We start from the raw sequence: 19572 nt of genomic DNA on the forward strand, positions 1-19572 counted from the left end.
GCATTCTTGTTTGTCATTGTGCGCATTACTGCTGCTGTTGCTGCCGCTGCTGCTACTCGCCATACACCGCGATTTCGAGTTCTGCTGCAACCAACGACAACCTCCGCCGCAATGAGCCAAATCCTTACCTCTCGGCAAGCCGAGGAGCTGTTCGTCAACCCGCCAAACTCCTTGCGGGGCACTACTGACCAGCATCACGCAGGCACAAGGCCATCATCGCCTACCTCTCCTCGAGCAACCTGCCCAACGCCGCCAATGCCCTGCGGGAGGAGCTGCAGATCGGCGAGGCCTTTGACGCGGCCACCTCCAAAAAGTATGAAGGTCTCCTCGAGAAGAAGTGGACCAGCGTAGTGAGGTTACAGAAAAAGGTCCATCATCCCGATTATCGCGGTACGCTTGGCTGCACGAGACTGACCTCGGCCTAGATCATGGAGCTCGAGTCCCGAACTGCCTCGCTACAATCAGAGATCGACAACGCGACACCGACCTCGCTTTCCCGACGAAACCAGGATCCCACCAGCTGGCTGCCCCGTTCCCCCGCCCGCCACACCCTCCAATCCCACCGAGACCCCATTACCTGCGTCGCCTTCCACCCCGTCTTTTCGTCTCTGGCCTCGGGGTCCGAGGACTATACCATCAAGATCTGGGACTGGGAGCTGGGCGAGCTCGAAAGAACAATCAAGGGCCACACCAAGGCCGTCCTGGACGTCGATTTTGGAGGGCCGCGAGGTGCTACCCTGCTGGCCTCTTGCTCGAGTGATTTGACAATCAAGCTTTGGGACCCTTCAGACGAGTACAAAAACATCCGAACGCTGCCCGGCCACGATCACAGCGTCAGTGCGGTGCGGTTCATACCATCGGGCGCTGCAGGTGCGGGGAGCTCAGGAAACCTACTCGTTTCAGCCAGTCGAGACAAGACTCTGCGCATTTGGGATGTTTCCACGGGGTACTGCGTCAAGACCCTGCGGGGGCATGCGGACTGGGTCCGAGACGTCTGTCCGTCCCCGGACGGCCGCTTCCTCCTCTCGGCCGGAAACGATCAGACAGGTCGCCTTTGGGACATCAGCGCTGCGAATCCCGAGGTGAAGCTCACGCTGGTCGGCCACGAGCATGTGGTCGAGTGCTGCACACTTGCGCCAGCGACGGCATACCCGCACTTGGCCACGTTGGCAGGCCTCAAGAAGCCGCCACCAGCAACGAGCACGGTGGAGTTTATGGCGACGGGCAGTCGTGACAAGGTGATCCGTCTGTGGGATGCCCGGGGCAACTGCATAAAGACCCTGACGGGCCACGACAACTGGGTGCGCGCTCTTGTCTTCCACCCCGGAGGCAAGTACCTCCTCAGTGTATCCGACGATAAGACATTACGATGCTGGGATCTCGCTCAGGAGGGCAAGTGCGTCAAGGTGTTGGACGACGTGCATGGCCACTTTGTCTCATGCCTGCGATGGGCACCGGGTATTGTTCGCGAGGCGGCAACGAACGGCGACGGGCAGAACGGCGCCAACGGGACCCCGAGCAAGGCGGCAAAGCCGGCCGAGGTTTCGATCCGGTGCGTGATCGCGACAGGAAGCGTCGACCTGAACGTCCGCATCTTTGCCAACTAGAGCGTCACCATCGTGGATAAAGTATAGTACAGTGCAAGCAAGTACGGAAAACAGACGCCGAATGAGGCGACACCGCGCCGCGGTCGAAGAGCAGGAGGGTACGAGGCCGAGGCGCCGAGAGAGAGAGGGGTGCCGGCAGCAAACTTGAAGGCGTAACGATTCACACGAGGCAATGGGTCATACGGGAGGCAGGCGTCAACAGGGGTCAAAAGTACGGCGTACCATCTGACGATTACGTGATGCCCTTCGCTGATTGATATAGATTTTAGGGGAGCTGTACATAATCGAATAGATACCCGCAACATGTCCTCGCTGGGCTTCAACAGACGCTTTTGGTTTCCGAGCGGTGATGTGAGCATGGGACGACGCTTGTGGTGTCGTGATGGTCGGGCTGTGTGCACCAGCTGCAAGCAATTTGCGGCTGAGACGTCGGCGTCGATTTGTCTGGGGAACGCGGCGAACGGTCTCCGGGGTGTGGAGATGATGACCGGCAGCCGGAGAATTGTGGCTGCTGACGTTGTTCGGCACGGCTGGTTAAGAGTGAGACAAGAGTCATGGCAATTTGGTTTCTGCATCTATAACTCGACCACCATATGAAGCTCACGAAATTGAAAGAAGGCGCATGCTTGAACGAATCGTGTTGATGGAAAAAAAAAGAAGGGTATCCTGGTGACCTCGCGAAATATGAATAATCCTGATGCAGTTTTCCTCCTGCTCTCCGCCACGAATGACCTGCTACAACGCCATCCACGAACTCGCTCCCCATGTGCTCGAAATGAACCTCCAGTTCGGGAAACACATCTACACAACCCCGGTCAATCCCAGACCTCAGCCGTTGTAGGCACCGTGCCAATGGACCTCCGTGCGACCGCTGCGATGGTACGTCGCGAGCGGGATCCCACACTGCCATGTCAAAGTTAGAGTCAGCCCCCATGTTCGTCTCAGGATACACGGAACAACAAAAGCGAAAGCGAAGTGAAGACAAACGTACCTTTGCGCACTTGTGCCTCGCGTCCTTGAGAGAGGTAAAGAAGTACGGGATGCAGCCCAGACAGCTCACGAAACACACGATGGCGGCGAGGGCGTGGGTGAAGCCGCCCGAGGTGTACTCGACGGCGGTGACGCCGCGGGCGTGGCAGTCGGGGCACTCGATGGGCGCCGGGTGCGGGCCGAGGGCGGGGAGGGGCGTGCCGTACGGAGCGAAGTTTTGGGGGCCGCCGCCGCCTTGGGGGAAGGATTGCTGCGCGTGTGGTTGTTGGGGGTTGTAGTAGCCTCCGCCGGCGTTTGGGTCTGGAGGGCTGCCGTATTTGGGCATCTCGTAGCCTTGGGATTGAGGGCCCGGGGTGTGCTGGTGGTGATGTGGCGGCGCGTAGCCTGGCGGAGGGCTGGCGGGGGAGATGTAGTTGTTGTCTGACGGGTTCGTGTCTGACGTCGTGGCGGGGTGAGGGCCCGGAGGCGGCTGTGCTGGTTTGTCCATTGTGAAGATTGGATGGGTGTGTCTCGCTTTGAAGGATGCGAGGTGGTGATGTGTTGACGATGGTTGGAGACAGAGAGGTGAGTGGTGAGAAGTAAGAACGTACGTGGAAGTTGGAGGTAGAGTTCGGGGCGTCACTTATATCTCAAGTTCAAGAGTCAGATGGGTGTGGCACTGCCCAACGGGCAAGGCAAGCGATTGGAGACGGTGCCGATTTAACCTTGATTTGGGGGTTCGGAGAGTGTCACTTGTACCGAGGCGGCCGGAGGTTGCTTTCCATCCTTTGGCGGCGGCTGCAGGTTGGTTCGAGGCAGATCAGATGAAAGAAGAGGCAGAGCAGGCAGGGTCACGTCTGAAGTGTCGGTGGCACATGTGCATGTGCATGTAGTACTACTACGGCTACGTAGGTACTCACTTGGTTGGGGGCAAGGCAACGAAGAACAAACGCTTCATCCGTCTCAGTGGCCGGGCGCAGTCCGTCGCGCAGTCGAGGGTCTTGGTGAGCGAGACCGAACGAGAGCAGAGCTCAGCTCAGCCTGGGATGTTTCTGACGGTGCCCACTGACAATGACACCAACACCACAGAGCTCGGATGCGATGCCGGGGCGGTGGGTAGCCAGACCAGAAAGATTGGCAATGACATGGCTTTCCTGGGGTGGTCCCTGTCTGGGCGATCATGCTGAGACGGCAAGGACGGGCGGAGCGGTGGCTACGTCGGGACACCCGCCAAGGGGACGGATGATATCATGGGACCGGCGGTGGAGGAATGGGTAGCTTGATTTGTTGGACTTTGGTGTACGCGCCGAGAGAGAGGAAGATGCGCTTGGGATGTGGCGATGCTGCATTTGTAGGATGGGGGGAGTTGGGCGCTGATTGGACGTGGAGCTGCGATGGCGCTTCTGGGCGGGAGACTGCGCCACAGTGAGGTGGTCAGCCACGTTGCTCACTCGCCACACACAACCGGGGTGCTTCACCTGTGGCTGGTGGTGGTGAGTTGGAGTTCGTCTCTTCGTCTCTTGCTCAGTAAGGGTTGGACACAGTTCCATCAGATGCGATCTGGCTTGATCTTTTTGCTGAGTCCAGGAAGTTCCGAGGAGGCTCAAACAATGCATTAGAAAAGGTGATCTGAGAGCATCTTGCTGCCTTTACTGATTCCCACGGGGTGATCATCGACACTGCCTACGAGATGTCGCAGTCAGGCAAGACAGGCACCATTGAACAGCTTCGAAGTACTTCTGTCGATCAAAGAACCAAGGCCACACGTCGTTGGTTGAAGACGTACTAGGTAGTGGAGGAACAAACCATCACGATGTCGAAAACAATGGACCTCGTTTTCACTCACAGTCAAGACTCCAAAAACGGCTGACTTCAGAAATAGACAATAATTGATACAATGAAATCCTATTTTACTGCGGCCTGTCCGCCGCACACAAATCTACCACCCCTCAAAACGTGGGCGCAATCCTCGCCTGCTCCTGGCTCGCAACCAACTTGAACGTCCTCAGCGTGCTCGTCGACCTCGCACGCGGGTTGTGCATCGACCCCGCCGATAACCGCGTCATCCGCCCCTTCTCGTCCAGCGACAAGGCCGGCGACGCGGGCTGAGACCCCGCCACGCTCCGCGACTTGAGATTCAACCGGCTCACCATGCTCTGTATCGCCGTATTCGGATCCAGCGGCGGAGGGGGCGTCGCGATCGGCGTCGGGATCCCGTGGTGCACCATCATCATCTGGTGATGGTGGTGCTGCTGCGACGACAGCGAGGAGATGGACCGCCCGCCGTCGGACCCGTGTGTGCCCCGCCGGTTCAGCGGGATCCGGGCCATCGACTCCTCGGCCCGCGACGGCGCGCGCCCGTGGGGGAACCCTTGGATGTGCAGCGCGTTCGCGGGGCCCGGAGCCCGTCCCCTCGTAGGCGAACGACTCGAGCCGCGGCTCGACGGCGGGGTGGTTACGCCGTGCGAGGGGAACTGCGGCTGGTTCGCGGCGACCATCTGCTCGAAGGACATGTTGAGCGGCATCGGCGGCATCTTGCTCAGCCGCCGGATCGCGCGCATGTTCTTGTCGATGAAGGTCGACATGCGGTTCAGCGCGTTGCTGTTCTGGTGCGACTCGAACGCCGACGCGCCATTGACAGGGGCTTCGGTCCGCACCCTGTGCCGCTCGTTGAGCTGCATCGTCTGCGTCGTCGGCGGCAGTGGCGCGGCCACCTGCGGCGCGTTGCGGATCGTCTGCTGGATCTGCGAGAGGACGTTGTCGAACTCGACCGTCTCCTGGACGGGCTTGTACCCCGGCGCGGCGCCGACGACGGCGTTCTGAGACAAGACAAAGAAGGACCCGTCGCGGATGCGCCGCCGGACGAGATTCCACCGCGTGCGCGCTGGGTTGCGCTCGATCTCGGGCTGGTAGATGGAGCACTGCGCCAGCTTGGAGTAGAACACCTCGAGCCGCTTCGCCATGCGCTCGAGGATCTGCATGAGGAACTGGCAGAGGGCGGTGACGCGCTGGGCGTCCGAGGCCGCGTCGAGGTTCATGATGGTGTCGAAGGCGTCCATGCCGTGGCACGCCTCTTCGCGAATGTCCTCGAGCAGCTCGATGTCGAGCTGCACGGACTTGTTGGCGTAGTCCATGATGCCGCGCTCCATGAAGCGCGCGGGCTCCGAGTCGCAGATGAACTGCCCGATGCGGGAGACTTCCTTGGAGGTGGCGACCGCGTCGGACGACGTCTTGGCGCGGGCGATGATGCCGAGGATGTCGGGGAGCTTGGTGTCTGCGCCCGGGGACGCGGCGTCGTTGGCCATGGCGAAGGAGAGCTTCAGCACGAGTTCCTGGAACTTGGGGCCGAAGAGCGCCGAGAAGCCACCCTGGAGGAGGCGGGATTGGTACTGGTAGAAGATGCGCACGCCGAGCATGTTGATGAGGCTGCCCTGGAACCAGAGCTTCGAGGAGCCGAGGATGTCGTCCATCTCGAATTGCTGCGAGACGAGCGTCTCGACGGTCGTCCGGAGGTAGGCGGACCACATGTCGTAGAGGCCGCTGAGCTCCTCAGCGTCGTGGTACTCCGGCTTGGGCGTCAGATGTCCCACGAAGTATTTTGTGAGCAGGCTGGCGACTTCGGGGTTGTTGGTGTGCGCCAGGTTGTCAAAGGACTTGGTGCAGTCCACGCCGGCGTTCGACTTGATAATCAGCGTGCCGCCGGGGTGCATCGGGCAAAAGTCCGTCACGTCGTAGACGGACCCGTGGACGCTGATCCACATCCGTCCCCCGGGCCGGTGGCCGGTGTGGGAGGCCAGCTGGGAGAGCGGGATCGTGGGGCGGTTGCAGGGCAGCGGCTTGGGCGTCATGAAGACGTCCAGCATGATCCGGCGCTCGGCGAAGGCCGTGTTGATGATGAGGTCCGTCGACTCCATCGTCGCCGTGCGGTGGTTGTAGATGGCCTTGCGCAGGCCGCTCATGACGGAGTCGAAGACGGCCACCGAGCCGCAGATGTACAGGTATCCGCCCAGCCCGCCCTGCTTCTTGGACATGACCAGATCACACACGCTGGCGCCCTGCTCCGCGATGAGCGAGTCAATGTACCGCGGCTCGGTGCGGCGCTCGACCAGGTCCCGCATGTAGGGGTCGTACGCCAGGCCGCGGCTGTCGCGGGAGAAGGCGAGGTGGACCTCCATGAAGCCGGCGTTGACGTACTGCCGCAGCTCGTCCTCGTAGCAGAACTTTTCGCGGTTCTGCACGCCGAGGAAGAGCATGTTGCGTCCGACGGAGCGGCCGCAGCGGGCCTGCCAGAAGCTTCGGAACGGCGCGATGCCGCTGCCGCCGGCGAAGAAGGCACAGGGCGCGGAGGCGTCAAGGGGAAGTTGGAAGGCGATGGGGCGCGAGATGCCGACCAGGAGCTCGTCTTCGTCAGACACAAAGTCGTCCGGGGAGCCGACGGCGGGGTTGAGATAGCCACTGCTGACGCCGGAGCGGGTGATGGTGGACTTTCCGGCAAATGTGGCACAGAGGTTGTATTCTGCGCGGGAAATGGTGAGGTCCAGCGTGCTAGGGAGGAGTTCCTCGGGATAGTTGGAGATGGAGTATGTCCTGGGCACTTCGACGGGGATGAGATCGCTCAGCCAAGGGATGTCATTGGAGAGGTCAAACGCCTGGTCCCAGATGTGCGTCGGCGTGTCCATCACGGCGGCTTGGAGGAGGTCGCCGAGGGAGCCGCGAACGGGCCACTCGTCTGTTGCCAGCACTTGAAGGACAGTGTTGGATGACGCCCTCAGCATGGCATGGATCTTGAGGACGAGTTCTTGGGTCAAGGGGGCAAGGTGGCCGCGACGCAGAATATCCTTGACCATCAACTTCTTCACTTGCGACACAGGGCCGGCGACTCCATGGTTCGAGACGGTATCGAGATGCTCGGCGAAACGGGACCACTTGCGGTCGAGGAGGACAGGTGCGTCGAGCATCGAGTCGAGGCCGAGAGCCGCGGCGACCTTGGCGCACTCCTCCCAGCTGTTGAGTGGCATGATGGCGAGGCGGTCGCCAGGCTGGAAGGTGATGCCCGTGTTGTGCAGGTCGAGGGTGACCATGGCGATGGACCGCTCGTGGTCTGAGTCGACGAAGGAACGCGTGAGGATGCGTGACTTGTAGCGGCACTCCTCAAACGTCCCGCGCATCTCATGGGGTTCGACGGGGATGTTCCCGCGGTATGGCTCCAAGCGTTCCTTCATGGCATCCGAGAACTGGCGATGGACCTCCTCCCATGGTCTTCCCGAGTCGTCAGAGGCACCCGACGCGCCGTTTGTTTCCGTGCGGCCCGTTTTGGACGCCACTTCCAGGATACCAAACACTTTATACCGATGCGTTCCCATGAACCCACGTTCGCCCGTGTAAGCCTCAATGATGCCGTCCAACACGCCCATGAGACGGGGATCCCCAGACTGTTTGACGTATTCGGGGATGCGGTAATGGTACTCTACAGAGGCGATGAACGCTCGCAGGTTGGAGGGAAGCCAGGCTCTCAGGTGCAGGCCTTCGTTTCCCAGGAATGAATCGTACTTCTTGCGACCGAGGAGGGCGTCCATGAGGAGGTAAGGGGGAAACTGGAGGCCCGAAGCGGCCGGACATCTCTTGGATAGGGGCGCGGAGAACTTGCCCCATCGCACCCACTCGGCGGCAGACACGTAGTTGTCGCCCGAATTCGGGTTGGTCGAGATGGAGTGAAAGGCGTTGGGCATTCGTTCGAGGATCTCCTTGAGTCTGATCATCTCTCGCAAGAGGCCTTCGTTGTTTCGGTTCATGACGTGTTCCTGGCAGGCTGCGATGGCATCAGGGCCATGCTGGAAGGATGCTATCGAAGTGTCAGCCTGTGTATGTCTTCCAAAACGCGATTTCCTACTAACCCGACGTGTCAGCGCATCCTTTCAAAAAGGCAATCTCGGTCCGCTCTCCAAACATGGGCCATCGCAAGTCTGTATTATCGAAGCGGCCGATGTAGGGGTAGATCGAAGTCGGATCCCGCACTTTGATATTGTACGAGGCCTGGTCGAAGAAGGTCAAGTGCGGGATGGCGCGTCCCATGCGTCTCGAAACCTGCCAGTACGGAAGCCCAATCGTCCTCGGGATCCCAACCAGCTCAGGCCCCAGGTCGTCGCTCATCTCGACGCGGGGCTTTGTTGAAATGGAGTTGATGCTGACCCCGTCGTATCCGTCATTCTTGTCTTCGTACCGGTAGATGGAGCACAGCATGCCCAGGGCAACGATGGCCGCCCACAAGGCCTGGTCAGGGATGTTGTCCTCGGTTCCTTCGACGAGAGGCAGCGCGGCGACGGACTCGCGGACGCGTCCTCTGGAAACGCAACCGGGCATGCGCTCGCAGAGGTCGGACCAGACCCGTCCCGGGCTGTTGGCGAGAGCACCGGCGGCCTCGTTGGAGTCGGGAGGCTGGAAGCCGTACTCGGCGCTGAGGTAGCCGTCCTTCCACCCGGTTTGATGCCCGATTCCCTCGGCTCGGAGGATGACTTGACGGGCTGGCGCGCCCAGGGCCACGGCCAAGAGGTCTCTGTCGTCGGCTACCAGCGTGTCGACGTTCTTGACTTGTGTAATTGTCTCCGCCGAGGGGATGTCTGCGTAAATAATCTCGTTGATGGCCTTGCGCTCCCTGGCACGAAGCCACTCGTCCACATCAACGCCTCGAGGGATCTGCCAGAGTCAGCTCGATGTGGCCTTGCACCACCTATTACTCCTCACTCACATCGAAAGCTGCATGTAGGTCACCAGGCTGCGTGTATCCCGAAAATGAGCAACCCCTTGGACCAACTCTCCTGCTCGCAGACTGGCCGTGATTTCCTGCAGGACATCTTCCACCACCACTGGACCCCGAAACGGGACACGATCGTTCAGACATGATTATTAGAATAAGACGCCAGGGACCTGTCTCTGGAATAGAGAGCAAGATTAGACAGTAAAGCCACCTGGGCAAAGAGAGTGAAAAGGTGCCGTCAAGGCTAGAAAGAAGAGAAACGAAAATACACACAAAACACACAAACACGAAGGTGGTTGTAGAACACTATCGAGATGATAGTCCTAGAAGACCAACTTCATCCGACCGGCTACCGGAGACGCGCGGGAGACGGGATGACATTGATATGTACTAATATGTATGCAAAGCATCTCAGCTGTTCACGACCGGGGATGTAGGGGAGCTAGCGCCAACTTGGCGGTGCAGGCCCAAACATGGCATCCTTGACAGCGTGCAGCGACAGCCTCACGCTAGTGATTAACCGTATTTGAGACGTTGATGAGGTGGTTCTAGACCGGGGGGGGGGGGGGGGGGGGGGGGGATGAAGGCGGCTCCTGGCCGGTGTCAAGAGTCGAGGGAGCCCATGTGGCCGCCCGAGGAGGGGTGTGGTGGGAAGTGCCGTGGCGGTCTGCGGAAAGCCACAAGCGCAACCACAGCGCCAGGCGTGACGTGACGTTGGAAGAGAAGCAAGCGGAATTGTGAGTGTAAAGACGCCCGTGAGGCTATTCGGGGTGGTTAGTCCGTCCCTGGTTGGCGGTGGCCCTGCTCCCCTGTTTTGGGAACGTTATGAGACGATGCCAAGTGCCGCACAAGGTTGTAGGGGCCTGTGCTGGTGGAGCCGTGAAGATGGTCTGAACTACAGATGACAGGTCCGCGGCGTTAGAGAAACGTCCACCGGACATCATCAGTCAGATCATATCACGGTCCGATCGCCAGGCATTCCACTTGAACGCCACACAAGTGACCCAGAAATAACTTCATGGCATCGAAGAATCGGCTTGTTTCCTTGTGTCTCTGTTCCAGGTCACCGCAGTGGACCCTCCGCATTGCGAAGAAGCCTTCTCGATGTTATCATCACGGCCCCCAAATCCCGCGGGAATGTATCCCAAAGCACAGCTCTCCACCGTCTTCGTCGTGGCAGGCGGATCCAATGGGGCCACAACGAGCCCGGAGCATCGTGGTGCCGTGCGCAGAGAGATCTCGTAGGGGGCCATAACAGTCGGAAATCGGACGTTGGTAGGCGGTGTCTATGACAGCTACGCTAAACTGAGCATTGTGATTGGGGAGGGCGCGCTCTGGGGCTCGTCCGAATATTCTCTTCTTCCTCTTCAACTTTGGCCCCCCAGGTTTCACGGCTGTGGTTGTTTCAAAGTGGTGACGTGGGCTCGAAAGGCACAGGAGCACGAAGGAAGAGCTGAAGACATGGTGAGAAACAGGGGTGAAGAGAAGAAGACTGGAGGGCAGGGGTCGTAAAAGGGATGAGGCTCCCACTTCCCGAACCTTTTTTGCTTTAAACTTCTTTGGCACTTCTTCTTGGTGTTTACATAAGCGCATTTCATTGGTTGGCAAGATCTACGTTGACGGGGGAGGTGTTCGTCCAGTTTCAGGGGCTCAAACTGCCACTTTGCGCCATTGCTTCAGACGAGACGATGGCATCTTGGCTGCCTTCAACGGTGTCACGGTCAATATGGGAGAGAAGAGCGGCCACTCGGCCATGTGGAAGCAAGCCCATAGGCTCGCGCGTCTTTTGCTCGTCTTCTCGAATGCTTATTGAACGGCCCAGGTTAAGCTTAGAATTATCCTTGAATAACCTAATGCAACAGGCTGCTCCAGGAATACACCTCCATCATCCAATGATCGCGAACTCCTCCTCGCCGTCACGGTGTTTCTGCCCCCTTTCTGGCGATCACGCTCGCGTGTCACACCGCCAAGGAGCCTCCCGAACCTCAACTGCCGCAGGGAACTTCCCGTCAAGCAACCCAAGAAATCTCTTCTTCCGTCAAACCCCAGCAAGCGCTCGGATTGTCGTGTGTGTGCCTGTCTCTCCAATCTCCATGTTTTATGCTCCGCTGCTTATTGCGGCTTGGCTTTGCAACGGCAGTGAATCCAGCTTTGCTTATGAAGCCTACCATTGAACAGCTTCGACCTGATACCAGGGAAGGGTATGGGGTAATTAAATATCTAAATCTTGACATGCTCCTAGTCTCCGAATCCCGCTTAAAGCATACCCTCCAACGCCTTCTCGATGGTGGCGAAGCCCTTATTGAACTCTGCCTGAACCGACTTGAGGTTCTTAATGTTCTCGGGGAACACACTGTCCCTCCACCACTCAAGCCACGCAGCAATCTCTTCGAAGCTGGCCTCCTCCAGCCCGAGCCACTCACTCAACTTGTCGTGCCACAAAGGAAGTACCTCAGCGACAATCACCTCGCCCAGCACCTTTGGCGTCAGGATGTCAGACCACTTGAGCACGCCCTCGAGCATGGGCAGGTAGGGCTCCTGGTCGCTAGGGTCGATCCTGAAGTTCTTGCGTAGGTACCGTCCCATCGCCGGCAGCACATGGCCCATGATGAGCGGCCGCCATTGGTCGCCGAGGACCTCGCGCCATTTTTCCAGGCCCGGGATCACGCCGCGATCAAACTCCCACACGTCAATGAGCTGCCTGTACTTTCTCCGAACCTCCGCGACCAGCCCGGTGCCCTTGGGGTCCAGGTGGTACGAGGGGAGGTACTGGAGCCAGGGGAACAGCCAGAGGTGCGGGAGCTTGTGGCTCTGTCGCTTCTTCCTCGGGTTCCATTCCGCCACGGCTGTTTCCAGTTTGCGGACGACGCCGTCGAGGAACTGGGCGCGCACAAAGGGGGGCAGCAGGTCGTTCCATGCCTCTAGGACGGCCAGTAGAGGTGTCGGGTTGAAGACGTCCCAGTCGCGGATGGCTGACATGACTCTCGTGTACCACAGCTTGTACATCATGCTCTCGTACGGCGTCGTCGCCTTTTGGTGTTGGCGGTAGAGGTCAGTGTTGCTCAGACCCGTCGAGTCCCATTTGTCCACGCTCTTGTCGCCCTCGCCCGACTTTTTGAGTAGCGATTCCAGGCCCTTTAGCTCTGTAGCAAACCGCGTGGGCTCCTCGAGCAAGTCCCAATCGGGGTCGCGGAGGAAGGGATGTATGGCGGCCACGGCGAGATCTGCAATCTCTCCTGTCGTCGACCCAATTTGCTCAACTGCCTTGTTGAGGCACCGGATGACATCCGACCATTCCGTGGCTGCTGGAAGTTCGTTGGTAACAATGTTTGAGAATAGCTGAAGCCTGCCCAAGTCTGAAGCGAGGTCGGCCATTTCCTGTTCCCGCTCCCGCAGTTCCAAGTCCACCCATGTTTTTCGTTCTTCAAGGTTCCTCCATTCTTCGGAAAAGGCCGCTAGGTCTGCGTGTGCCCGCTTGACCAGCTTCCGTGCTGCCGCCACCTCGGGAGATTCCACCACAGCCGCAGACGTCGGCGTCAAGAGTCCAGATGACGTGGTAAGCAGTTTGTTGCCAGGTCCCGTCATGTCCAATATGGGCGCAAAGGCCTCAGGGATATGCAGTCCTGGGGCGGATTTCCTGAGCTCCTCGGCTGTCATGTACTTTGGCTTCTGCCGCTTCGGCGTGCTGGCACTGCTGTCGCCTGCACCTGCAACCTTCTTCTTCCTCTCCCGCTTCCTCTTCTTTTCCTCCTCGTCCGAGTCGATGACGGTCTCTCCACGAAGCTTCGCTTGCCGCTTCTCCTCCTTGCGTTCGTGTTCTGATTTTTCCTTGACTGCACCCAGACCAACACCCTGCGGTCGGAGGTGCGCCTCGATAATAACGCTGCGACCTTTGCCGTCCGCTCCGAGACCTTCGCCCTCCTTGTAACCCATCTTGGCCATCATCCTGGCGCCAAAGGACTTGGGATTCGGTTTGCCCTTGGCCCCGTTCGCGCCGAAAGCGCTTGGCCGAGCCATCTTGGGCATCGAGGGTGTATCGGCGACGTCGGGGTTCAAGGCTGGTACGTTTGCAGATGATGGCACAAAGCCTCTGCCGAGTGGGTTCTTGCCGTCGAATTTCGTTTTTGCAAAGGAACGTGCCGGTGCTGTATCCTCGTCGTCGCTGTCTTTTTTCGAGGCAGACATGAAGCCCAAGCCTCGCTGTGCTCCACCGAATCCGAGGCCAACACCTCCAGTTCCCTCATCGTCATCATCCTCGTTGTCGTCTTCGTCATCGTCGGAGTACTCCTTGGCATTCGCATCGTTCGCGTCGTCGTCGCCTTCGTCGAGTGTTGTCGCGCCTGTCGAGACAAAGCTCATGCCCTTATCCCTCAGGCTCTTCTTCTTCCATCTCCGACCAGGTCCATCGTCTTCGCTGTCTGACGCGAAGATGCCTAGCGCAGCGCGCTCTTTCGTATTGCCAACGCGCCGGCGCTTGCGCGGGTTGAGGTCGCTGAAGTCATCTTGCGACGGATCGGCGACCGGCGCGAGGAAGTCATCGTCGTCCTCTTCTGATTCGGACGAGTAGTGCGCAGCGGCCTTCCTCGTCAAGCGGGAGGGGTCGAATGTTGGAAAACTGGCCATGCTGTGTAGATGCGCAGGCGGCGGCGCGAAGTCGAGGAGGCCAATTGTTTGGATTCAAGCCAGGGTACTTTTTTGGAAGTGCATCATTCAAAGGCACCGACATTGGAGCTACTACTTGGTGGGTCTTCTTATCTAATCTCCACGTGACGTGTAAGGAACGTATCTTTCCGCGACTACCCTGATAGTTCAACTCAACAAGCAACTGGTGATGATGACCTGAGATTTCATCACTCCAAGACCTTCTCCTCAATCGAAGAAATATTGAGGACTCTCCATCCTGTCAAACATGCCCAGATTTTCCTTCTTAGACTTGTGAGCCATTGTCCTAGGTCACCGACAATGACTCTGAGAAGCACTAAGAAGCCAAAGACCATCAGAGCTTGCCAGTCGGCATCTACTCTGTCGAAGCCCGCGATCATCATAACGTTCCAGGCGAGCAGCGAAAGCGGGACGGTATGGTTGAAACTGAAAATTGTCAGCGATGCCCTTGGCCGTGTCTCATGTCGACGTACTCTCTCAAAGCTTGGTTGACTCGATTGGCAAAGCGCTGGTCCTCATCGTGACTTTCGAGTGCTTCTGGGCCCAGACTCTTGTTTTGCGCTGACTCGGCCATTTCATACTGGGTAATGAGAAGAAAAGCGGCTCTCGTAGGAAAAGAGCTCTTGTATATTTGATGCTAGGCTTGTGGATATTGTTTCAATGAATATTTGGGCGAGTACGTCGAAGATCAAAGCTTGAATGTCACTTGCCGTATCAGATTCAGCGCCACAGACGCCATGATGTGTGGAAACTGGGGGACCTTGCCGGTTGCCACAAACCGCGGAGGATTGTGCCTCGGTACGTAATAGTGATACATATCATGACGAGACTACGATTGATGAATCCGAATGCCGGGGCAGGTCCGCTCAGGTTTGCTCATGGAAATCTTACCTAAGGTGTTCCGATGAATGTGTCGGGCATTATTTTGATCACAATGCTTTACAGAAAACAATACTGGATTACAATTCAAAGAGCACTTTGTTCTGAGCTCAAATATCATCCTTTAAGCGCGCTAATTTGCCAACACAATAAACTTGCAGTATGTACAACATTCTCATGCCCGTCGCACATCGCAAGATTCATCTAGACCCCCCTGATTCCAGCTTCCAAACTCTCCTTGTACCCAGTCCACCCCCGTCCGTAATAATCCTTCAACAGCTGCTCCGCCTTCTTCGCCGGCACGACCTCCGTCAGATCGTGCCCCTCGTTCTCGTCCGGCTCCGGGATGTTCTCATTATCCGGTCTCAGTTCACGCAGCGTCTTGAAGACGTCGGACCTGTTCACCTCCTCCGCGAAGCCGAATATCCTCTGCGACTCGATGTCGTCGCCGAGGAGCGCGATGGCATGAAGGCGAGCCGTGTCGACGACGTCGACGAAGTACTGCGGGACATACAGCGAAAAGGCCTCGTGGTCGCCCTTCAAGATGTCGCGGACCCAGCCCATTGTCGAGCCGTAGATCTCGGGGTGGAGGATCTCGCCCCACTGGAGTTTGTCAGTGTGCGGGCTTCATTGAGACCAGGGGGGTGGGGGGTTCTTACATTGCAGTTGGGCAGGACAGTGCTGAAGACGTAGCCGGGCTTATTCTTCTCTACCCACTTCCACGCCGCCCGCTCGCCCTCGGTCTTGGAGGCGGCGTAGATATAAAATGGCTTGCTGAGATTGGGGTCCCAGGCTGACTTGACGGCAGAGTCGTTCCAAGTGTCTACGGCATGTTAGCATAGCGGACATTGGTAGGTGTGTCTTGTAACGACGTACTCTCATCGACGCGGACACCAGCCTTGTTAGTCTCCGGGATGATCACTGCCGAGGAAGACGAGGTGAGGACGACGCGCTTGATAGCGGGGAACTTGGCTGCGGCTGCGAGAACGGTCTCGGTGGCCCTGACGACCCAGGGGATGACTGCGTTGGGGTCTTTGCTGAAGCTCACATCAGATGCCTTGGTTACTTGTCAGACTTGTCTACGTAGCTGAAGACCTGTCTAGACTTACGACATGAGCAACGGCGGAGACGCCGTCGAAAGCCTTGGCGAGGGCCTCCTCATCCTCGAAGTTGGAGAGGGTGATGGACTCGTACTTGTCCTTGCCGTATTTGCTCTGGAAGAGCTCGTCGAGCCACGGCTTGGGGGAGCGAACGGTGCCGCGGACGCGGTAGCCCTGTTCGAGGATGGTGTTGGCGATGTGAGAGCCGATGTAGCCGTTGGCACCAGTGACGAGCACCGTAGAGCCTTGCGGGAGAGCGTTGAGCTTGGCCATTGTGATTGAAGTTAAGGTTGAGACAACTTGATGCCAGCAAGGTTGAAGGTAGCTGGTATCAAGTATGTAAATGCTGGATTTGTTGGTGTGATGATAACATGGTATTCAAAGACAGCTACTAACGCAGGACGAAGTCAACTATTTATCTGTTTCAACCCATGGCTCCAAGCCGAACCCAAAACTCAATGGAGCAGGCCGAACGGACGGTCGATGAACCGCACATCAGACTGGCAGAGCAGCCTGGTGCCCACGGCGGAGCTTTGAAATCAATCCAACGCGCCGAAATGGGGTCAAAAGAATGGGCGAGAGGTTTCATTTAGCCCGACTGGATTACAAACAATAGCTTTCCTGTGTAGACGGCGCTTCTGAAAGGGGGGAAAGAAATCCATATGCCGGCTATGACGTATTGGGGCATGACACCAGGCCGTCCGAAGTTGGCGCGATCTCCTGAACAAGCACATCTCTTCGCGAGGAGGTTGAAATGTGCCGTTGCCATGGTTTGCTTACTGCATAGAGTGTGCGTTTCGATTTTACGACTATCTTCTTCAAAGAATAATTGGCCACAGGTGGGCTTGTGTTACCTTGGACTATCATGCACCGTGGAAGTCCATGGCAAATGCGAGCTGACAAATGGGATGTCGCTTGTATTGATTTTAGGAGTTAGGCCAAACCCCGAGTGAGGTCGAGGATGCCGGAACTCCATATATATTCGAGGGCCGAACGTCTCTGAACTTCTGTATTCCCCACTAACAAAACCCGAGACAACTCATGTCGTAGCTATGCCATGAGTTGGGTGAGAGCTCAGGTCGGATTACATGCGAGGGTAACTTGCAGAGCAATCTTACACCTACCCACGTCAAAGGACGTGGTCGGGTAAATAGGCCAAGACCCAAGGTATTGTGATATTGCTGCATGTTCGGGCAGTGCTATGCTTCCGAGTATCGACAAATTACCTTTCTAGTATCCTGATCGTCGAACTTTACGCATATCTGCATCTCGTTACGACGGCGAGCTTATCTGCAGCAAAGCAGGCTGAGGCGCCGTGGGCCAGTGGTCATGACGGAAGAAGCACATCGATCGAGATGTCAAAAAATCGCACTCTTCACAACTTGCGGCCGCGCCTCAGTGAATTTGAACAGCAGAGGCCTATCCTGATTCTCCCAAAACGCGAGGTGGTGAATGTCGCTTTTATGGCCTCCGCGAGCGCTTGCACGTTATTTTTAGAGGCGGGCGGACAGCCAGGGTATGGCGGACCACGGGTCGCTTGGGCCACCACCCGTCGGAGGAAATATTAGGCGGGTGACGTGCGGCATGGGGGGGAAACTTTGTTTGGGGGAGGCCACGGGGGGAAGATCTGACTTGAACGGTCCAGGCCAGGCGCTGGATCGCTGGATCGGGGGGTAGGTAGCCGACCAGCCGTCTCCAAGCTGGCTTGTGACCAGACAACGTGGGAGTGGGAGGTGTGTTCTGCAGGGAGGTTGAGCAACGTGGCAAGCCGGGGGCTGCAGAAGAGACGACGGCCGGCAGACTGCTGATTTGGTCCTGATGTGGGATGAGAGGCGTGACGGTGGACGACGGGACGAGCAGCGCAGTGGGAAGACGCGGTTGGCTGTCTCTGTTTTCCTACGTGTTCAAGGTGTTGTGCATGTCGAGGGGGAAGTCAAAATGGGGAAATGGCTCACATGCCAGCGGCAGCAAGGCAGCATGGCTTGTGAACACATGATGATGGCGGGTTGGAATGATGGAGGACTCGGACAGGGGGATAAGATTCAGGGAGAGACATGAGATGAACAAGCAGCCCCTGAGATGGTGCCGGGGGAGGGTGGTACAGCTCGGAATAAGAAACGCTGACGGATTCTTAATTCTCTTTGATGTCCCTTTTCCCCAAGGGTCGTGTGCAGGCTTGATTGAGGATGCAGGCAGACGACGTTGGTGATGGGGGCGACATTATGTCGTTGTGTTAGTGAGTTTGTACCATGACCCGAATGCTGCACAACAGCAATGGTGTTTTGTTGGGAAAGGTACTTGCGGGAGCATCGGTCTGGCAGCATTAGCGGGAAGTGGCCCAAAACACCATAGAAGATGCCTGGGTACCCAAGTAAGATACAATGTAGAGAGAGTTGAACACAGTACTATGTAAGAACAATTGCCGTTAGAGGGGCCCTATCCTCGTCTGGACTCGCTCAACAAAACCCTTGCTCAACAGACGCACACAACGAGGATGGGACTGGACTGGAGCAGGCAGATGGCGAAAATGGGCATCCAGGCCAGGGCACCAATTGAGTTGCAAGTGGACGTGGATCTCGGGCGCCCACTTGTCCCAGTTTTTTCCCTCGGGCACCTCAGTCTGGAGGGGTCAGCAGTGGGAGAAGGAGGGCAAGGAGGGGCACTTTGAAAATCTCGACCGTGGCCATGGATGGGAAATGGGACTGGACGGCATTGGACAGATTTGCAGCCGAGGGCATTCACATGGATTTTGGGGGGACTCTTAGTCTGTGAGGCCCTCATCCACCAGAACGGGTCGAGGACGCAGTTGAATGTGACAGAAGCAGAAGAAGACGCAGAGAAGACAGCGTCCAAAACAAGGCAGTCAGGTCAGACCTAGAGCAGGCCGAAGCAGCCGTCTGGTCTCACCATTGCCTTTGTTATATTTCTTTTGTTGTCTGCGATCGGGGCTTCTCTCTCGACCTTATCTGAGTCCTCGACGATTAGCCAGGTGCAGGTGCTGGTGCTTTGCGTGTGCTTACCTCAGCTGTGGATGTATCTACACACGCAAAAGTGGCTTGGGAGTACTTGTGGCCGCTATCGCGTTCTCGCTTAAGGGCTACAGCGGCCTGACAAGAGGGAGGCTAGAAGGCGGCGGGAAGCAACCCAACCACACCACCACACCATTCTTCCACGGGCGGTGCACCAACCCAATCTGCACCCGATGGATGCCCCTCACTCAGGTCCTTAAGGTACGGTACGGTACCTAAGGTAAATCAAGGTCCAGTGCTGCACATGCCGTCGGGAAAACTGACGGGAGGAGGAAAGGTAAGGTACTTTGCGCACTGAACGCTCCAAGGCCTAGGTCTCGTCCCTCCTTCAAAGCGACAGCGCTGGACTCGCCTGACCCAGCGACTCGAACCCCTAAGAGCAGCACATCGGACATCAGCAAATGGTGGAAGGGCCTTCTTACCTTACCTAAGAAGGTACCTAAGGTAAGCCTTAAGGTACCTCCCTCAAATCCGCCGCTGCGCAAGTTCAGGTCAATCTGGACCTCGACGACATCGGGTTCCCACTTAACCCTAGGTACCCAGCCTGGTACCTACCTTACCTACGGATACGG

At 57.7% G+C, this 19572-nt stretch overlaps 5 protein-coding genes across 5 annotated transcripts; 1 reads left to right on the forward strand and 4 right to left on the reverse strand.

Annotated features, from left to right (window-relative positions):
• Positions 1–111: 111 nt before the first annotated feature.
• On the forward strand, positions 112–1607 carry CGCA056_v014869 (Nuclear distribution protein; the record flags this gene model as incomplete). Its single annotated transcript, XM_037330111.1, has 3 exons — positions 112–149; positions 203–350; positions 426–1607. 3 exons carry the CDS (start codon positions 112–114, stop codon positions 1605–1607), a joined length of 1368 nt encoding a protein of 455 aa, XP_037171708.1.
• An 828-nt stretch (positions 1608–2435) lies between these two features.
• Positions 2436–3084, reverse strand: CGCA056_v014870 (uncharacterized protein; the record flags this gene model as incomplete). The annotated part of the gene is made up of 2 exons (XM_037330112.1): positions 2436–2510; positions 2599–3084. 2 exons carry the CDS (start codon positions 3082–3084, stop codon positions 2436–2438), a joined length of 561 nt encoding a protein of 186 aa, XP_037172311.1.
• Positions 3085–4525: 1441 nt separating this feature from the next.
• On the reverse strand, positions 4526–9474 carry cysJ (Sulfite reductase [NADPH] flavoprotein alpha-component; the record flags this gene model as incomplete). Its single annotated transcript, XM_037330113.1, has 3 exons — positions 4526–8418; positions 8471–9269; positions 9322–9474. 3 exons carry the CDS (start codon positions 9472–9474, stop codon positions 4526–4528), a joined length of 4845 nt encoding a protein of 1614 aa, XP_037172310.1.
• Positions 9475–11586: 2112 nt separating this feature from the next.
• Positions 11587–13953, reverse strand: CGCA056_v014872 (G-patch domain-containing protein; the record flags this gene model as incomplete). Its single annotated transcript, XM_037330114.1, has 1 exon — positions 11587–13953. The coding sequence occupies one exon, from the start codon at positions 13951–13953 to the stop codon at positions 11587–11589; it is 2367 nt and encodes a 788-aa protein (XP_037172309.1).
• Positions 13954–15075: 1122 nt separating this feature from the next.
• ALD2-2 (Aldehyde reductase 2) lies at positions 15076–16244 on the reverse strand (the record flags this gene model as incomplete). The annotated part of the gene is made up of 4 exons (XM_037330115.1): positions 15076–15474; positions 15531–15694; positions 15748–15928; positions 15981–16244. 4 exons carry the CDS (start codon positions 16242–16244, stop codon positions 15076–15078), a joined length of 1008 nt encoding a protein of 335 aa, XP_037172308.1.
• Between the last annotated feature and the right edge of the window lie 3328 nt (positions 16245–19572).

Source organism: Colletotrichum aenigma, assembly GCF_013390185.1.
Source record: "Colletotrichum aenigma strain Cg56 chromosome Unknown KSG_Cg56_contig10, whole genome shotgun sequence".
NCBI classification, from domain to species: Eukaryota; Fungi; Ascomycota; class Sordariomycetes; order Glomerellales; family Glomerellaceae; genus Colletotrichum; species Colletotrichum aenigma.